Source organism: Microcaecilia unicolor, chromosome 6 (assembly GCF_901765095.1).
Source record: "Microcaecilia unicolor chromosome 6, aMicUni1.1, whole genome shotgun sequence".
NCBI lineage: Eukaryota > Metazoa > Chordata > Amphibia > Gymnophiona > Siphonopidae > Microcaecilia > Microcaecilia unicolor.
In genome coordinates, this window is record NC_044036.1 from 301315337 (window position 1) to 301335105 (window position 19769).

General features: G+C 43.7%; 1 protein-coding gene across 1 annotated transcript in view; it reads left to right on the forward strand.

Annotated features, from left to right (window-relative positions):
- Positions 1-19769, forward strand: part of FOXK2 (forkhead box K2) — a 216515-nt gene that overhangs the window by 172048 nt on the left and 24698 nt on the right. Inside the window, exons 7-8 of the mRNA XM_030208025.1 lie at positions 8459-8755; positions 19422-19631. Coding sequence (XP_030063885.1) covers positions 8459-8755; positions 19422-19631 — 507 coding nt within the window. The remainder of the gene's footprint in view (positions 1-8458; positions 8756-19421; positions 19632-19769) is intronic.

Here is a 19769-nt window from a genome sequence, read left to right on the forward strand (position 1 = left end):
TGGAGCTGCTGGGGTTTGTGATAAATTACCCAAAGTCCCATCTCCAGCCAACCCAGTCTCTGGAATTCATAGGAGCTCTGCTGAATACCCAGACGGCTCAGGCCTTCCTTCCCGAAGCGAGGGCCAACAACCTCTTGTCCCTGGCTTCGCAGACCAGAGCGTCTCAGCAGGTCACAGCTCGGCAGATGTTGAGACTTCTGGGTCATACGGCCTCCACAGTCCATGTGACTCCCATGGCTCGTCTTCACATGAGATCTTCTCAATGGACCCTAGCTTCCCAGTGGGTTCAAGCCACTGGGAATCTAGAAGATGTCATCCGCCTCTCCACCAGTTGCTGCACTTCACTGCTCTGGTGGACCATCTGGACCAATTTGACCCTGGGACATCCATTCCAAATTCCGCAGCCCACGAAAGTGCTGACGACGGATGCATCTCGCCTGGGGTGGGGAGCTCATGTCGATGGGCTTCACACCCAGGGTCTGTGGTCCCTCCAGGAAAAGGATCTGCAGATCAACCTCCTGGAGCTCCGAGCGATCTGGAACGCACTGAAGGCTTTCAGAGACCGGCTGTCCTACCAAATTATTCAAATTCGGACAGACAATCAGGTTGCAATGTATTACACCAACAAGCAGGGGGGCACCGGATCTCGCCCCTTGTGTCAGGAAGCCGTCGGCATGTGGCGGTGGGCTTGCCAGTTCGGCATGCTCCTCCAAGCCACATACCTGGCAGGTGTAAACAACAGTCTGGCCGACAGACTGAGCAGAGTCATGCAACCGCACGAGTGGTCGCTTCATTCCAGAGTGGTACGCAAGATCTTCCGAGAGTGGGGCACCCCCTCGGTGGACCTTTTCGCCTCTCAGACGAACCACAAGCTGCCTCTGTTCTGTTCCAGACTACAGGCCCACGGCAGACTGGCGTCGGATGCCTTTCTCCTCCATTGGGGGACCGGCCTCCTGTATGCTTATCCTCCCATACCTTTGGTGGGGAAGACCTTACTGAAGCTCAAGCAAGACCACGGCACCATGATTCTGATAGCGCCCTTTTGGCCCCGTCAGATCTGGTTCCCTCTTCTTCTGGAGTTGTCCTCAGAAGAACCGTGGAGATTGGAGTGTTTTCCGACTCTCATTTCACAGAACGACGGAGCGTTGCTGCACCCCAACCTTCAGTCTCTGGCTCTCACGGCCTGGATGTTGAGGGCGTAGACTTTGCTGCGTTGGGTCTGTCTGAGGGTGTCTCCCGTGTCTTGCTTGCCTCTAGGAAGGATTCCACTAAAAAGAGTTACTTTTTCAAGTGGAGGAGGTTTGTCGTTTGGTGTGAGAGCAAGGCCCTAGAACCTCGTTCTTGCCCTGCACAGAACCTGCTTGAATACCTTCTGCACTTATCGGAGTCTGGCCTCAAGACCAACTCAGTAAGGAATCACCTTAGTGCGATTAGTGCTTACCATTATCGTGTGGAAGGTAAAGCCATCTCTGGAGAGCCTTTAGTCGTTCGATTCATGAGAGGCTTGCTTTTGTCAAAGCCCCCTATCAAGCCTCCTGCAGTGTCATGGGATCTCAACGTCGTCCTCACCCAGCTGATGAGACCTCCTTTTGAGCCACTGAATACCTGTCATCTGAAGTACTTGACCTGGAAGGTTATTTTCTTGGTGGCAGTTACTTCAGCTCGTAGGGTCAGTGAGCTTCAAGCCCTAGTAGCTCATGCTCCATATACCAAATTTCACCACAACAGAGTAGTGCTCCGCACCCACCCAAAGTTCCTGCCGAAGGTGGTGTCGGAGTTCCATCTTAACCAGTCAATTGTCTTGCCAACATTCTTCCCCAGGCCGCATACCCGCCCTGCTGAACGTCAGTTGCACACATTGGACTGCAAGAGAGCATTGGCCTTCTACTTGGAGCGGACACAGCCCCACAGACAGTCCGCCCAATTGTTTGTTTCTTTCGACCCTAACAGGCTAGGGGTCGCTGTCGGGAAACGCACCATCTCCAATTGGCTAGCAGATTGCATTTCCTTCACTTACGCCCAGGCTGGGCTGGCTCTTGAGGGTCATGTCACGGCTCATAGTGTCAGAGCCATGGCAGCGTCAGTGGCCCACTTGAAGTCAGCCACTATTGAAGAGATTTGCAAGGCTGCGACGTGGTCATCTGTCCACACATTCACATCACATTACTGCCTCCAGCAGGATACCCGACGCGACAGTCGGTTCGGGCAGTCGGTGCTGCAGAATCTGTTTGGGGTGTAAATCCAACTCCACCCTCCAGGACCCGAATTTATTGTGGTCAGGCTGCACTCTCAGTTAGTTGTTCTTCGTAGGTCAATTTCTGTTATACCCTCGCCGTTGCGAGGTTCAATTGACCTGGGTTCTTGTTTTGAGTGAGCCTGAGAGCTAGGGATACCCCAGTCGTGAGAACAAGCAGCCTGCTTGTCCTCGGAGAAAGTGAATGATACATACCTGTAGCAGGTGTTCTCCGAGGACAGCAGGCTGATTGTTTTCACCTACCCTCCCTCCTCCCCTTTGGAGTTGCGTTTTCATGTTGTTTCTTGCTTGTCATTCAACTGGCGGGAACGGTCACGCACGGGCGGGAAGACGGCCGCGCATGTGCGGTGGGCGTGCCCTGCATGCGGACCGCCCGCGAAGCTTCTTCCGGTTGGTGGGGGCTGCCGCGGACGTCACCCAGTCGTGAGAACAATCAGCCTGCTGTCCTCGGAGAACACCTGCTACAGGTATGTATCATTCACTGTATATAAACATATTTTTATACAAACCAGTGTTTCCTGATCCTTTCCTGGAACTTCATCTTAACCATTCTTGTTTCCAGGATACCCCAAAGGGAATATCTACATTTATTTTGTTGCACTGGAGACTGAGTATTTGCAAATAAAGCTTATGTGAAGTTCCAGGACCCATGGTGAATGCTGCATACAGAAGCAGCAGCATTCACCACAACTCCCAAAGATCTTTTTAAAGACCACCTCTTCTCAGGTTTCACCCATTGAAGACCTAATTTTTTGAAACATAAACCAAGACTCCCGAGGAAGGCACAAACATGGTATCTCGTTGAGTCGTCATTTATTAAAGTTGATTACCCTTTTCCAGCATCTCTGCTCTGTTCTGAAGAGCCTGACTCAAATCCCACTTCTTGTTTTCTCTGAGATCCAAAGGGTACCATTTGGATCGGTTCTTTTAAAATTTGCCAGTCTTGACTTTCAAAATGAAAAGTACTTCACCGTTGTAAATTCATCCTCACGTTTTGACTGTACATAGCTTACCTGTATGGATTTACTTCCTCAGAAACCTAATCCTGCTCTATATGAGTGCCTTTAATTGTGGGATTAATGAAATGAGTTGTAATAAGAGACTGCTGCTTAGTGCTTGAGATCTGTGGTGACAGACGAAACCTATTAGAGCGGTGGTTCTCACAGTACTTTATGACCCACCTGAGAATTTGCAACACCATTTGGGGCTGCAACTATGCATGGGGAGAGAGGGTCCAATCATCTACCCAATCAACCAAACCTGGGCAAAGGTGTTGTCGGGCTGCATAGGCTGATGGGACTCTATAACAGACTGCATGAGCTTGACGGAATGCTGGGACTGTGGTACCATCATCAGCTGGTGCTGTCAGTATGCTTAGAGCAGGAGGAATTGTAAACCTGAGGTTATGTATATTTTAGAGCCATTAAAATAGTCACAACCTGTAAAAGTTTGGGAAGCACTGTATTAGAAAACTCTGAAAAGCCTGTGAAGCTGGCTGTCCATATAAGAACAATAAAAACTAAAGTTGAAAAGCCTGATATTCTTGTTTTATATTAATGATTTCAAAGTAGTGTCCATTTTATAAATCTTAACAGTGATATGACAAGTATGATCATGGTGGCCTTGAACAGGAATATTTCCAGGCTATGGCTGTTACCTGCCAATAAAGGGCTTTAAAACTGGCCAGCACATTTTATTCATTACCACATCAAAGGGAACAATATCATGCTTATACACTTAGGCAACTATGAATTTTGTTAATCCTGCAGCTTGAGGCCACCTATTCATGTGATACATTAATGACTTTTGCCATTAGGAAATATTTTTAAAAAGACACTATTTTGATCATATATGGACAGTATCCACTTGTCTAGAGATTTCTGCCTGGTTGATAGTAATCATCACAGGTGCCTGATCATAAGAAAGACAGGTTACTAATTGAGGTTCCTTACAGCATCACCAGATTGGCTTCCATGGTGGTCTTACCCCAGATCTATACCTTCTTGCTGTAGGAAGAAGTCGGTCTTCTCCTGCACACCAGTACAATAGAGCCGGGCCAGCCACAGGAGAAGACAGGTCTTCTACTCTAGGTATTTCCTGATTCCCAAGAAAACAAGAATCTTATGCCCCATTCTGGGCATTGGAGATATCCAGTTTTTCTTTGCAAGGATATCAATAGAAATCAAACAAAATAAAACATGGAAAAGAAAATAAGATAAAATTTGAGATGAACACTCCTCCCTCCATTCTCTCATTCTTGAAGCAGTTAGATTTGGCTATATACACAGGGTCTTGTTGCAGAAGATAGTTCAATTCCTGTTTCATACAGGCCACTATCAGTACAAGAGATTCCCTTTCAAACTTTCATCAGCCCCCCAGAGTCTTCACAAAATGCCTCATAATAGCTGCATTTCTGTACAAGTGAGGTTACCTATGTGTAAGCACTCCACCTCCATTACTGACTCCTGGCAGTGCCCTTCATAAAAGTAACTCTAACCCCTGGAAGCAAAACAGTTTGCCTTCTATAGAGTCTAGGCTTATCAACTTCCAGAAATCAGCCTGAACTTTACTAACAGAATTTCATTTATAGGTATGATTCTGGACAAATTACAAGAGAACACTTTTCTGCTGTTGAACAGCTTGCAATGCCTTATCTTAATGTCTGCAACATATAAACTTCCACAGTGGTCAATGCTGTGGCCTACTCACAAGTGCCGGGTCATATGGTTGCTGTCAAACATGTTCCCTTTGCTCACTTGAAAATGAGAGAGTGGGATCTCAAGTTCCAGTGGAAGCAGCATACCCAACCTTTTCTTCATCCTTGGGTTTAGCTACTAGCTTTGCTGTAGTGGTAGATATCTGTACCCAGCCTGACTGTAGGTGGTGTTCTGCTCTGCCTAACAGATTCCAGCACCATCTGGGAGCGCACGTAATGCTCCACTTTACCCTGGGAACATGGTCAAAGTCTGAAAGGCTTCTCAACATCAGTCACTTGGAAATTTGAACCATATTTTATGTTCTTCATGTCATCTATAAGACAGACAACCAAATGGCCCTGTTTTATGTAAACGGCAAAGATTTTGGACTCTGTCATGGCCACTTATCTCCCTGACATTCAGGACCAGATATCCAGTTCTTCAACCTCATCAGCGATTAGTGGTTGGATTGAAGAATCCTACACTTGATTTTTCAGACTTGTGGAACCCCTCAAATAGATCTGTTCACCAGCAATGAAACTACTGCTTTATTGTTTAATAACTTTTCCCTGGACTTGGCCTCTAATCTATCCACTCCCCCTCATTCTGCTCACAGCAAAGATCCTAATCAAGTTTTAACAGAGATGTGGCACCATGATTCTTTTAGCGCCATACTGGCGTATCAAAATTGGTTCTCCTACTAAAATGGCTTGGTATTCTGCCCTTCTGAGGGCTTCAGATGTTTACCTCTTTGATCGCTTAGAATGAGGACTTCTGTTTCATTCCAGTCTCAAATTGCTAGCCTTCGTGGAATGAAAATTAAGCAGCATTTAGTCTCTACTCTAGGACCAAAATTATTATTCTAATAATACATATGAGGGAAGGAAGAAAAACAATTTTCTGTCTGTTTCACATTGGCCATGACCCCATTTGTTTGTCCTCCTATCTTGGCACTATTTATGCTCTTTCTCCAAACGTCTTCCATAAGAATGTCTGTGCTCCCTCATCAAACACTGATGTAGGAGCTTCCTTTGATACAGAACTTTAATGTAAACCTTATTATTATTTACAAAGTCACCAATAGAGTCATCTTTGCTCACTTGGAAAGTACTCTTTCTAGTAGCAGTTACTTAGGCTAGAGGAAAAATTAACTTCAAGCCTTAGTTACCTAGGAACTGTACATTCAGTTTCATCAAAAGTTAATTCTTCAAAGTCATCCCAAGTTTTACACAAAGTGGTTAACACCCATCCACATCTTTAATCCCAACAGAATTAGCATTTCGGTTGCCTGTTAGACTTGATCAAATTGGCTTGCATCCTGCATCCAGTGCTGTTATTAGCAAACTGGTGTTCCTCTAACCACTAAAAGAAAATCCTGTTGTGGTTGTCCTGAAGTCTGTATTCTTGGATATTGTTTGTATAGTAGTGATCTGGTCCTCACCTTCACCTAATGCTGCTGTTTGGACCAGTCCACAATAAAAGTAGTTGAGCTGTGTTTGCCAAAAACAATCAGTCCATATGAATTTGCAGCTCTCATCCTGATGTGTGGGCTGCTCCTGAACTCTCAAGGACTATCACTAACCACACCCTCTCCAAAAGACATTACATGATTTGATACCTTCTCCGGAGTTGCCCCTACACTCTTAAATGCACTCCTTGAAAGGCTCTGCTTAACACTGGACTATCTCTACTTCAGGAAGCAGGTGAATATATGGCTCCTCAACCAGGCCTTTAATGGAAGACGTAACTAACTTGTTTGTCTCACTCACACACACACACACACACAAGGAGTGACACGGGCTGCACATACTGCAGCAGGACATGTTTATCCAGTCCTACTCTGTCTGAGATACTGCTTAACCATCTCTCTGACCACATGTGGAACTTTCTTTAAATTAGTCACCTTACTTTCTAATTCTTCTTACTCTCTTACATATCTATATGTTCCCTCTTTGCTTTACCCTTCACTATCAATTAAAATGTTCTATTATGTATTGTGTTGACATTATAAGTAGTATACTATGCCATGCTTTGTATTGTTATTTGAATATTTTACTGCTGTAATTGCCTATTGCTCATGCTTGATCTATTCTTACTGTACACCGCCTTGAGTGAATTCCTTCAAAAAGGCAGTAAATAAATCCTAATAAATAAATAAATATGGACAATGTGTATTTAGATGAGGAGCTATGGACATATGGGGTCCCCCACATGTGGGGGGCCTGACTCATTCTTGTTGATGGGAAAAATATTGTTGCTCACCTATTTAACAGGTGTCTTCCTTAAATAGCAGGATTTTATCAGGCACATAATCCCTTCCACCCCTATCACCTGAGAGTTACATTAATTCTTGAAATAACAATATGTGTGGAAGTACTTCCATGCTCAGAACTTTACAGTAAGTTTGGGAGCTCTGGGAGAACCGTTAATCCCAGTGAGCATTCCTGATCATTCTTGATGTCTACAGAAAACATCTGCTATTGATGAACAGCGTTGCTATTTCCTTAGATTACTGTTGGAGTCTGCTCCTTTTCATCCTATGACCACTTGTTCCAGAGCCTCCTTTTCCTGTGAAAAGGCCTGGATCCTCTGTATTACATTTTGGAGAGAAATTTAAATATGACATCTCCCCTTTCTGGCCACCTGTTTCAGCCCATCTAGCATTTAGTACTCATATGGGAAGAAGTAGAGATAATTCTACAATATAAGAAAATACTAAAGAAGTTGGCCCATCTGGTGTGTCCAGATCTTTTCCTTTTCAATGCTTTGGGTAGATAATCATATAAATCTATAATTAAACAGCACCATTTCACCCAATGTTTTTTTATTCATACTCGACTCTGTTACAACTGCTGCTCTCTGCAGCTGTTCTAAGCACATCAAAATTCTTTTACTGTGCAATCTACCACCAAACAACACTGCTGGTAGGTTATTCTAGGCATTGTTTGTTTGTTGTTGGGTTGTTTTTGGGTTGTTTTTTTTTTTGGTCTGTATAAGTATTACACATAATCCAACATTTCAGGCCCCATTCCCATGTCTTACCAGCAAGCTATTTAATAATCCAGAGAGCTACCAAAGCAGTGGTGATATGGTTGTAATTATAGCTGCAGCTTTCTTAGCAGCCATATTCAGCTGTACCACTACCCTGCTCATTAGCTTGTATACTCTCCACTTTGGCCATCTAAAGTACTGTACAACTAAGGAAACACTCAATCCCTTTCTTTCATTTCTTCTCCAGCAAGTACATTTTGCGTGTAGAAGATGTGTATTATTTCCGTTGCCCTTCTGAACAGCCTGCTAGTACACCTCTTGCAGTAATCTGAGGCAGACATACTCTTACAGTGATTCAATCAAAGTTAATCAACTAAAAGAGTAGTAACTACTGAGTGCATGGACTAAGGTTGAGCCATGGTTCCTCGTTTTCATGAAAAGCACTGTTACAGTTGCTGCTTAAGTTTGAAAAATAGGATAGTTTAATTTATATGTCTTTTTTTTCCCCATTTGACAGGATCACCACTTTCTAATCAACCAGTTTTAATTACTGTGCAACGGCAGCTACCACAAACTATCAAACCTGTCACTTATACTGTTGGAACGCCTGTAACAACCTCAACATCTCAGCAACCTGTTGTGCAGACAGTTCATGTTGTCCACCAGATACCAGCTGTGTCAGTCACCAATGTGACTGGATTAGCACCAGCAAATACATACACTGTTGCAGGACAGGCTGTAGTCACACAGGCTGCATTGATGAGCCAGACCAAGCTAGAACCTCAAGAGAATGGAGACCACAAAGAAGTAAAAGGTGAGCCCTGACTGCTGAGAGGTTTGTTTTCAGCAGTGTTGTGGGTGGCTTTCCTTTGATTAATCCACTGAGTGCTATCTCGTGGCTTTTATGTATAGGAGCTGCTCTTAGCTTGCTTCCTGTCTTGCTGTGATCAGGAAGTTATCTTACATGGCTTCTTTCTGTCTTTTCCTATGCATTGGCTCTCAATATTGCTTTCTGTTTGCTATGTATAAAGAAGACATTGCATATGAAGACTTAATTTCATGACCTCCTTTGGCTGAAATAGCACAGTGCCTTTTTTTTTTTTCTTTCAAGAAGCTGATGCTTTTATTTGTACTTCGGCAGCAGTACTGTCCTATGGAACAGGGACTGAGCCCATATCTTTTGCACTGACAGAGCCCTAACACTAGGCATTCAGGATGAAAAAAGTTTGTCTTGGTGGAATGGGGGTGGGGGTGAGAGGGTGTTGGAACCCCTTATCCGCCTCACTTCTGCTCTCAGCAGTAGCATCTACCTTGAGACCTCTATCCCAACATGCTGCCACCTTTGCATCTCCCCTGTGGCTTCCTCCCTAACCTACTGACACCTCCACATTTTCCCCTTGGCTGCAGCAGTGAAGAAGAAAGGATGAGCTCTGGCTGGTCCCAGCTTTCTGACACGACCCTCTGGTGCATACTTTTATGTCAGAGGGGGCAGGTCCAGCAGTGTAGGTTCCCTAATTGCAACCTTCCCTTTACCTCTTGACACCACTAAGCCCACTGCTTATGCTGCTGTTAAACCTGCTGCTTCCACTCTCTCTGAGAGTAAGCTCTCTGTATTGGCGGAGTGGAACCAGCAGAGCTAATAGCCTGTATGTAGGAAAATGGCCCCATGCCTCTTCCTGGTATGTTTACTGATGTCATTAATGACCCAGGATGGTAGCAAGAGGGGGAGGGAGGGGGGGAAACGAGAAAGAGAGCAATACTGGGTGGGGGAGGGGAACAGGGGAGGAACAAGGTGATGCTGGATAGAAGAGAGACAAGGGGAATGGAAAATGGGGAGAGAAAACCATGGCTAGTGAGTGGGAGGGAACAGAAAGGAGATGTTGGATGAGGGAGGGGAGAGAGGCTGAGAGGAGATGGTGTGGGAGGAGACAAGGGAGAGAAAAATGTTGGATAGCTGGGGAGTGATACAGATGTTGGGTGGCAGGGGGAGAGCGAGAGAAAGACAGAGGAGATGCTCTGGATGGCAAGGGAAGAGTTAGACAACAGGAGAATAAGAGAAAGGGGAAGGGCCTGGGTAGGAGAAAGATAGAAGTTGAGGAATAGCCTAATGGTTAGTGCAGTGGACTGGGGACCTGAGTACAGTTTGCACTGCATCTCCTTGTGATTCTGAGCAAGTCACAGCCCTCCATTGCCCCAGGTACAAAATTTTAGATTGTGAGGGACAGAGAAAGTATCTGCCAATAAAAAAAAAATGTGAACAGCTTTGGTTGTACCACAAGATGGCCACATATCAAATCCATGCCTCTTATATTGAAAGCTGTAGGTAGATGCAGAGAGGGAGACTGAAGACTGGATAGTAAGAATGAATGAAATCTGAATGGGACAGAGGAAGAAAATTAGAAGAAACCTAAAAGGAAAAGATCAGTGTCAGAGACAGATGTAGGGAAGGCAGTGAAGAAGACAGGAGGCGAGAGAAAAATGGCAAATAGGAAACCCTGGAAAGAATTATGAGAAGGCAGAGGAAAGCAGAAACCAGAGACTGGGAGCTACACAACTAGAAAAATTAAATAGCCAGACAGCAAAGGTAGAAAAAATGTTATTTCTAATTTAAAATAAAGTAGTGAGGTAGCCATGAGAGGCCACTCTAAAGGTTAATAAATTAAATAAAACAGAGAATATAAGGTGATACCTTTTTATTAGACTAAATGCATTTTTAAAAAAAATTAGAATATACAGAGGGAACAGACATTAAGTGCAGAAAAGGGAAAATAGCTGTTCAAGTGTAGTTAAGACAAAATGGCAAGCTTACATGTATTACCATAGAAAATAATTTCTCTATGGAGGTGGTAAGATCCTAGTCTTCTAAGGTTACTCAATCATGGTTTCCAACAAATCTAAAAAGTTTTCTGTGGACTTCATGAGTTTGTACAAGTCTGTATGAAAGAAATATCATGGCACACTTCAGTATTCAGCCATGCTTCGTGTTATACATGAAGGCATACTTCTGCATAGGCATACTGCCAGTGTTTGGTTTTTAGTGCTGTATACCACCTTGGGTGACTTTCTTTAGAAAGGCAGCAAGTAAAAACAGAGTTGGAGCTTATAGACTAATGAGAGTAACAGAAGTTAGATAGAAAAAAGGTGGCTAACAAGAAAAAATTGCACATGAAATAAAAGATGCAGAAAAATTATTTCAGCAAGAGTAGTCATGGATAAGTAAGTCCTGCTACTGTATATGCAGCTGGTGTTAATTTTTGATGTGTGACTAGTTAGTTGCTTCTTTCATTAAAGGCTTGCGAAAAAATCCAACTGGAAAGAAGACGTTGATTTGAAATAGCCTAGCTTCAGTGTCTTCTAGAAGGGAAGGGGAAGGGATTGGATTTAACTCATGCCTTGTTCAGTTGTAGCAAGTTCAGGTATAGTAAGTATTCTCTCATTATCCCTGGAGGTCTTACAGTCTTAAGTATGTACCTGAGGGAATGGAGGGTTAAATGACTTTCCCAATGAGGCATATGAATGGCATTAGAACCCAGGCTTTCTTGGTTTTCAGCTTACTTCTCTAATCATAAGCTGCTCATCCCTGTAGAGGTTCAGTGTGACCACTCCAGACTTCTGGTAGCTGGTAATGGAACCCACATGAGAAAAGGCAGTACTAGACCTGGTGCTTAAAACTGGAGAGGCATTAGACCACAAAGAAACAGACGTGGAGTGGTCTCAAAAACCAAAGAAGGGAAAAACCTGGTGGCAATTATTTTGTGAACACTTTATTAAAATTCAAGCGAATAAAACACCCAGCATGGCCATGTTTCATCCAAATGCTTGCATCAGGGGTAAAAATACTAAAACATAAATTCAAATCAATATATTTGTTTTGTTTTATGACTGTATATGTTATGGTCCACAAAGGATAAATGTGGAATTCAAATGCACTAAGGGCTAGATTCTATATATGGTGCCTGAAAATTCTGGTTGGGAAAAAAATTTGCCTAGGCATATTCTCTAAAGTACGCCTATATTTTATAGAGTAGGTTTAAATTTTCACATGGTTATATAGAATACGCTGAGCATCTCTCCACGCAACCAAATTAATTATGGACATTTGCGCCATGTTTACTTGGCATAAATTTCAACGCCTAAATTAGATGCAGAGCAGGTGTATTGTATAACAAAGTGCATACATTTTAGAAACGCCCATGTACCGCCCATAGCCACACCCCCTTTTCGACTATGCAACTTAGAATTTAAGTGCACCCATTACAGAATATGCTTAGAAAGTTGTGCATGTAAATCTTAATGCCAATTAGTGCTGATAATTGATTGTTAACATCCAATTGACAGTACTGATTAGCTAGTTAACCAGTAAGTTACGCGCATTGTTATAGAATCCGCTTCAATAAAATCCCAGGGTAAATACATAAATCTGACAGTGACAGCTAATGGTTAGATATATTATCCCATTTTTCATTGTAGCTCAAGGCAAGTTACATTCAAGTGCAATAAATATTTCCCAGTCCCTAGAGGGCATATAATCTTTGTAACTGAGGCAATGAAGGTTAAGTGACTTGCCTAAAGTCACTGCAGCTGCAGTGGGATTTGCACTCTGCTTCCCTGGCTCTCAGCCCACTGCTCTAACCATTAGGCTACTGATGGGCCACTAGCTGATCCTGCTAGCCCCTTTTTCATTCTTTTGTCCCTTTTGGACTAGTGCATTAAAACAGCAATGCCTAGGATGTACTTTGACACTGGTACTCTACCTACCACTGCCTTGCATAACTCCATACCCCAGGAAAGAATAATTAAATGAAATATAAAGAAAGTACCTAATACATACTAAATAGATACACAAGATCATACATAAGCAGAGGACTTGAAAAAGATTCCATGAGCTATGTTCCACATGCTTTTCATACTTTTTTTTTGTAGAAATGTATTTTTAATGAGCCTGGTTGCATTTAAGGAAGACCTAATGTTTTAGGGGGATTTTAATCCTCATTTCTCAAAACAGACAAAAATAAATCAAATACAGCCATCAATGATATAATCCATATTATACTTATAGAATAAGTGGTTATTTTTTTCCTATTTGCATTCTATCATATAACATAGGAACATAAAAATGATGGCAAATAAAGGACACGTGGAGGTGCATTTTCGAAAGGGACATCCAAGTTGCGATTTGGACGTCCTTGCAAAATGGTGAAATCCAGGGGCGGAGAAACCCGTATTTTCAAAACAAGATGCATGTCCATCTTTTGTTTCGAAAATACAGTCAGAGACGTCCAAATCCTTAAATTTGGACGCCCCTAGACATGGATGTTTGTGACTTTCGGCGATTTTTGAAACCAAAGACGTCCATGTCAAAAACGTCCTAGTGCAAGCCATTTGGGCATGAGAGGAGCCAGCATTTGCAGTGCACTGGTCCCCCTGACATGCTAGGACACCAACCGGGCACTCTAGGGGGCACAGCAGTGGACTTCATAAAGTACTCCCAGGTACATAGCTCCCTTACCTTGTGTGCTGAGCCCCACATAACCCACTACCCACAACTGTACACCACTACCATAGCCCTTACGGGTGAAGGGGGGGCACCTAGATGTGGGTACAGTGCGTTTGTGGTGGGTTTTAGAGGGCTCGCTGTTTCCTCCACAAATGTAACAGGTGGGGGGGGGGGGGGGTATGGGCCCGGGTCCGCCTGTCTGAAGTGCACTGCAGTACCCATTAAAACTGCTCCTGGGACCTGCATGCGCTGTCATGGACCTGAGTATGACATCTGAGGCTGGCACGACATATTTTGAAAGATATTTATTGAGGGTGGGAGAGGGTTAGTGACCACTGGGGGAGTAACAGGAGGTCATCCCCTATTCTCTCTGGTGGTCATCTGGTCATTACGGGCACCTTTTTGTGCCTTAGTCGTAAGAAAAACAGGTCCAGGTGAAATCGTCCAAGAGTTCGTCAGAGACGTCCTTGTTTTTTTCGATTATGGGTCAAGTACGTCCAAGTGTTAGGCACGCCCAGTGGTGTGCTGGTAAATGTTTAACAGGCTGTCTCCCCGGTCCCCCTCTGCGCCCCCTGGTCCCCCTCTGCGCCCCCCCCCCCCCAAATTGCAGAGCTGGCTATGGCTGGGGAGAGAACCTGGGGGGGGGGGGGGGGGGAGGTGGCGGCAATGCATTACTCCAGGGGAAAAAAATTAAATGATCCCAGGTTCCAATCTAATTCATGTTTAATGTGGGATAAAATGCTATAAATAAGTAAATAAATATAAACTTTTAATGTTGAGCACCTGATTCTCAAAGTGAACATATTCCAAACACTATAATGAAAATAAAATGATTTTTTTCTACCTTTGTTGTCTGGTGACCGTTTTTCTGATCATGCTGGCCCAGTATCCGATTCTCCTGCTATCTGTGCTATCTGTCCTCTTAATTCCGTTTCTAGGGCTTCCTTTCCATCTATGTCTTTCCTTTCCTCCTTTCTTCTTCATTTTCAGTCCTCAGCTTCTGCCTATTTTCTTCATCCATGTGCAGTTTTTCTCCTCTCTTCCTCTTCCCTCCCCTCCATCCATGTCCAGCATTTGTTCTCTCTCCCCTCCTCTCCCCTGCCCTCCATCCACCCATGTCCAGCGACCCTTCTCTCTCCTGCCCTCCATGCACCCATGTCCAGCAGTGACCCTCCTCTCCCCCCTCCCCTCCATGCACCCATATCCAGTGACCCTCCTCTCCCCTGCCCTCCATGCACCCATGTCCAGCACTGACCCTCCCCTGCCCTGCCCTCCATGATCCACCCATGTCCAGCAGTGACCCTCCTCTCCTCTCCCTTGCCCTGTATGCACCAGCGACCCTTCTCTCCCCTACATCCACCCATGCCACCCCCTCCCGAGTTGTTCAGCAAATTCTCCTTCCTCCCTCCCTCCCTCCCTCACCGACCCTGCCTTGGCCATCAAATATATTTATTTGTAGCATTTGTATCCCACATTTTCCCACCTATTTGCAGGCTCAATGTGGCTTACATTTGCCGTAATGGCGAGTGCCATTTCCGGGTAACAAAATTACAATTGGTGTTGCATTAAGGAGCAAACATACATGGTAACATTCATGGTGTATACATACATGGTAACGTATATGGGACATAGTGTATGTGGTACAGATCATTATATATATATATATATATATATATATATATATATATATACATCATGTGATACATACATGGTAAAAAATAAAGGTAGTTCAAGACGTTAGTTCATTGACTGTTCAGCATAAAGATAAAGAGGTAGTGTTTGATCAGTAATCGTAAAAAGGTTGAACAGTCAAGTGATTGAAGTTCGCATTTGTATAGATCATGTATAATGTTAATATTTAGTATTTATGCTGGTTGTTTGTGGTAGATCTTCTTGAAAAGGTCTGTTTTTAGTAGTCTCCGGAAGATGGTTAGGTCTTGTGTTGTTTTTACGGCCTTTGGTACTGTGTTCCATTGCTGCGTGCAGATGTATGAGAAGTTGGATGCATATATGGATTGTATTTCATCCCTTTACAGTTAGGATAATGGAGATTGAGAAAGTGTGTGATGATCTTTTTGCGTTCCTACTAGGCAATTCTATAAGATCTGACATGTAGGTTGGGGTTTCTCCGAAGATGATTTTGTGGACTAGGGTACAGACTTTGAGTGTGGTGTGTTGTACTTGGGTACTCCAAAGAGGCTGAGTATTGTGGGTATGTTGTGAGGGGGGTGGATAGTGTTTGGTGCATTAGGGATAGTATGAAAGCTATTAGAATTAGTTTGTTGAAGATCATTTTGTTGTGTCTGGGTTTTTTTTAAAGAGTTTTCTGGGTTTGTGAGGGATGAGTTTAGGTTGTCTTCAGATCATGTGTCTTGTCTGGCTCAGTAGCCTTGATTCCTTAACTCTAGGGTTATTCACTATCAATCAATCAAACAAACAAACAAATAGAGAAGGCAGCTTCCTTATACCTGCCTGCCTGGCCTGCTGTGCTTAGAGGCATATGTACTTAGCCTTGCTATTTGTGGTTTTTTAAAGAGTGGAAGGTTGATTTGCATTTATGGCAGTGTACTATCTAGAGAGATGAAACTACCTTTTTGCACATGTTCTCCGCTGCTCCTTGTTTTCCTTCCGTTCCCTCGCTGTTCTTGTAGGTCCGGCGAGCGAGTTGGGAGGGTGTGCCTTCTCTGCTCTGCCATTCCCTGGAGCCACCGCTCCGCTCTCCGCCGGTACCTGTTGGACCCCAGCACCGATCTCGTTTCGACGCGTGTCTCCAAGATTTCGATCTGGAGGGTAGGCCGCCTTTACTCTGCTGTTCCCCGGATCGACCCAGTCACTCTCAGCCATGCCTACTTCGTTTCGCCACGCGGGTCTCCTAGGATCAGATCAGCTCCCCGATCTCGGCAGCGGGATGTCTGCCCTGCGTTGGTTCTCCGCCGCTCCTCAGTACCCTTCCTTGGCGGGCGAGTCGTGGGTATGCCGTCTCTGCTCAGCAGCCGTTCTCCCCCGAACCACCCAGCTCCTGTCAAACGGTGCCTGATAGAAAGAGCGATTGGGTTGTAGGTAGGTCTCAGTCCTTTCTGGCTGGGCTTGGTTCACGGTTTTATTGTTCCGTGACCTTTGGGATTCGGCTGTTGTTTTGTTGGGCCTGCCCGCTGCCATCGCTGAGTGACTCTCCTCGCCGCCGCCCGATCGTGCTTCAGCAGAAGTATCGCGAGGCCACCTCTTGAAGTCTCGGTGGCCATTTTTAAAGCGTGAACTGGCAGCGGGAGAGAATCACTCAGCGATGGCAGCGGGCAGGCCCAACAAAACAACAGCCGAATCCCAAAGGTCACGGAACAAGGCAGGGTTGGTGAGGGATCGGATCCGGAGGGAGGGAGAGCCGGCTCGCCCTTTCTAACAACCGGCTCGCAAGTCCAAGCAAAATTTAACAACCGGCTCTTGCGAGCCGGAGCGAGCCGGCTCCAGCACACCACTGGGCACGCCCAAGTCCCGCCTTCGCCACGCCTCTGACATGCCCCCTTGAACTTTGGCCATCCTTGCAACGGAGTGCAGTTGGAGACGTCCTAAATCGGGTTTCTATTATACCGATTTGGACGTCCTCTTTCGAAAATGAGCCCAATTGTCTGTTAAGTCTGCCCAGCCATACCAACTATTAAGCTCTATAATCCCCTTTTCTCTGAGAGGTCATCTGTGCTCGTCTGTACTTTCTTAAATTATTGACTGTTGCCTCCCTTGGGAGGCCATTCCATGCATCCACCACCCTTTCTATAGAGAAATATTGCTCTAAATTACTTCTGCATCTGTTCCCTTCCAGAGCTTTCAGTTGAAAGAGGTCCGCCTCCTGTGCATTTATGTCATGAAGGTTTTCAGATGTCTCTCATTTACCCCCTCTGCGGCCTTTTTTTCCAAAGTATGCATATTGAGATCTTTAGTCATTTTATATATTCTCTATGATGACCACTGAGCATTTTAGTAGCTGCTCTTTCAATATAGTTTTGAAGGTTTGGTCTCCATAACTGTTAAGTATTCAAGATGAGGTTTGACTATAATCTTATACAGAAGCACTTTCATCTCTTTTCTCATGCTAACCATTCCTTTCTTTTCCATTCACATCCAGGCATCCTTCTGGCTTAGTACCTTTTCTATCTGTTTGGCTACCTTAGCTTCATCAGATAGTTCCTCTTCTCTCCCCCCCCCCCCCCCCCTTAGCCTCCTTTCATACATAGTAATCATTTATAACCATTTATATATTTAACAATCTATACTAAATCCTAAATTAACTAATACTATAGACAGTACATCAATACTAAATACATGTCACTTCATGATAAATATTGCCTTGCATTAATTGGTGGTATTATCTACCAAACAATTCATGAAGAATATTTAATGCAAGTAGTCATTTTTTTATTTTACAATTTTTATAGATGGGAGGATTGGGATAGTCAGAAGTATCCTTTAGGGAGGGAGAGCACTGCTGAAGCCAGTTCCCTTTAAGAACCCATGGGGGTGAGTATGACATTGCCAGTCCTGCTCGCAGTAAAGAGAAGACGAAAATTGCTAGTTTGGATTTCCCCCATAGTGACATCGAACAATATCTGTGGCCTTAAAAGTTCACCTGGTGATGATATGCGGTTGCAGGTGCATGCACAAAGGGGTTCAGGGCCTGAGAGATGAGTAGTATTGTGGTCAGACTTACGGGGAAAAGAAAATTTAAATCAAAACTGGTAGGGCCTCCAGTATTGTACAGGGCCCCATGGATCAACATGCAGTTGCTTCAGTCAGACAGGGGACTCTGTGGCTGTTAACACAGTAGAAGCTCTCTATATATCTCAGATTGGCTGTACCCCTTATTGCAGTGGTTTGGGTTGCAGTTGGTCAGTTTCTCCAGGGAAACAGTGGTTAAAGTAAAAGAGAATAAGTAGTTTGTCTATGTGGAAACTCATATTTGAGACTCAGATTGGAACATTGTAAGCTAATGTGGCTAATATTAAACTTGTCTATATATTGGCAGCTTGAATTGGCTGATAATAGGGCTAGAATTAAAAATTTACCTTTCCTAAATTTTCCCAGGACTCACTGTTGTCTGCAATTGAGCTTTTGCAAAACTTTATAAAAATGTTTTGTGGTGTGATTTTTTTTGACTCTGCTAATGATGTTTGTTTTTGTAAAACTGCTTATCTATGTTAAGTTTGAGAGGGGTTTTGATGAAATGGTATTACCTGACCAGTTTAATTTGGCATCTTTTTGTGAGTTATCATTTTTGATGCCATATATGCTAGGGCTACTGTTTTGATGACCACCTCTCTAGAATCAGATTTTTGAATAAACCATGGTGGTGATAAAAGCCTATTTCATAAAAATTTGGATTCTTTTTGTGTGTGTGTGGGAGATCAAAGGATATCCATTTCCTGATGTCTCCAGAGCTATGCAGGTATGGAGGAAGGTGTTTCTTCAACATAAGGACAGAGTGTAGGCTCTGGGTTCCACTTTCCTTGCAAATGTTTAGTTATATTTGCGGGGAAATGGATATCTCTTTTAGAACCTGACCAGCTTGAGAAATTTCTTAGGATTGTTTGGTAATGTTACTTTCTTAGCTATGGAATAGGAGTGTGTGGGTTTAGGGAATATATATATATATATATATATATATATATATATATATATATATATATATATATATATTTTTTTTTTTTTTTTTTTTTTTTTTGGGGGGGGGGGGAGGGGGGGGTCCAAAATGGACTGGTTGAAATATCCCTTATTAATGCAATCTCTCTCCAAAACTTGAGCTCAATTGATATACATACTAGTTTGTGGTATACAGTAAGTAGTTCTTTTTGTCCAAATATTTGCTTGTTAAATGTAAGTAAAAATTTTTTTTTTATTCTTTAAAAAAAAAAGTGCTTACAGAACTATGTGAGACTTAATTTTAAAATCTTGTTCTGGCATCAGATTTCTCATCTGTCTTCTATTCTGTTTACAGTTAAAGTAGAACCTCTCCCTGCTATTAGCCATGCCACAATAGGAGCTGCTAGTCGTATCATTCAGACCTCACAAGCTGCACCTTTACAGACGGTTACTATAGTACAGCAGGCACCACTGGGCCAGCACCAGCTACCAGTAAAAACTGTAACACAAAATGGGACACACGTGGTCCCCACCACCACAGCGATGCAAGGACATGTCAATACTGGTAAGAGCTTTTTATGTCTTGGAAAAGGTTTGGAAGTTGTTTGCCCCTTCCCACCAATTTTTCCTTGAGTATTCTTTATGGCACTGCTTTTGCTAATTCAGTCCAGAACATCATCAGTACATGTACTACTGGAGTTTA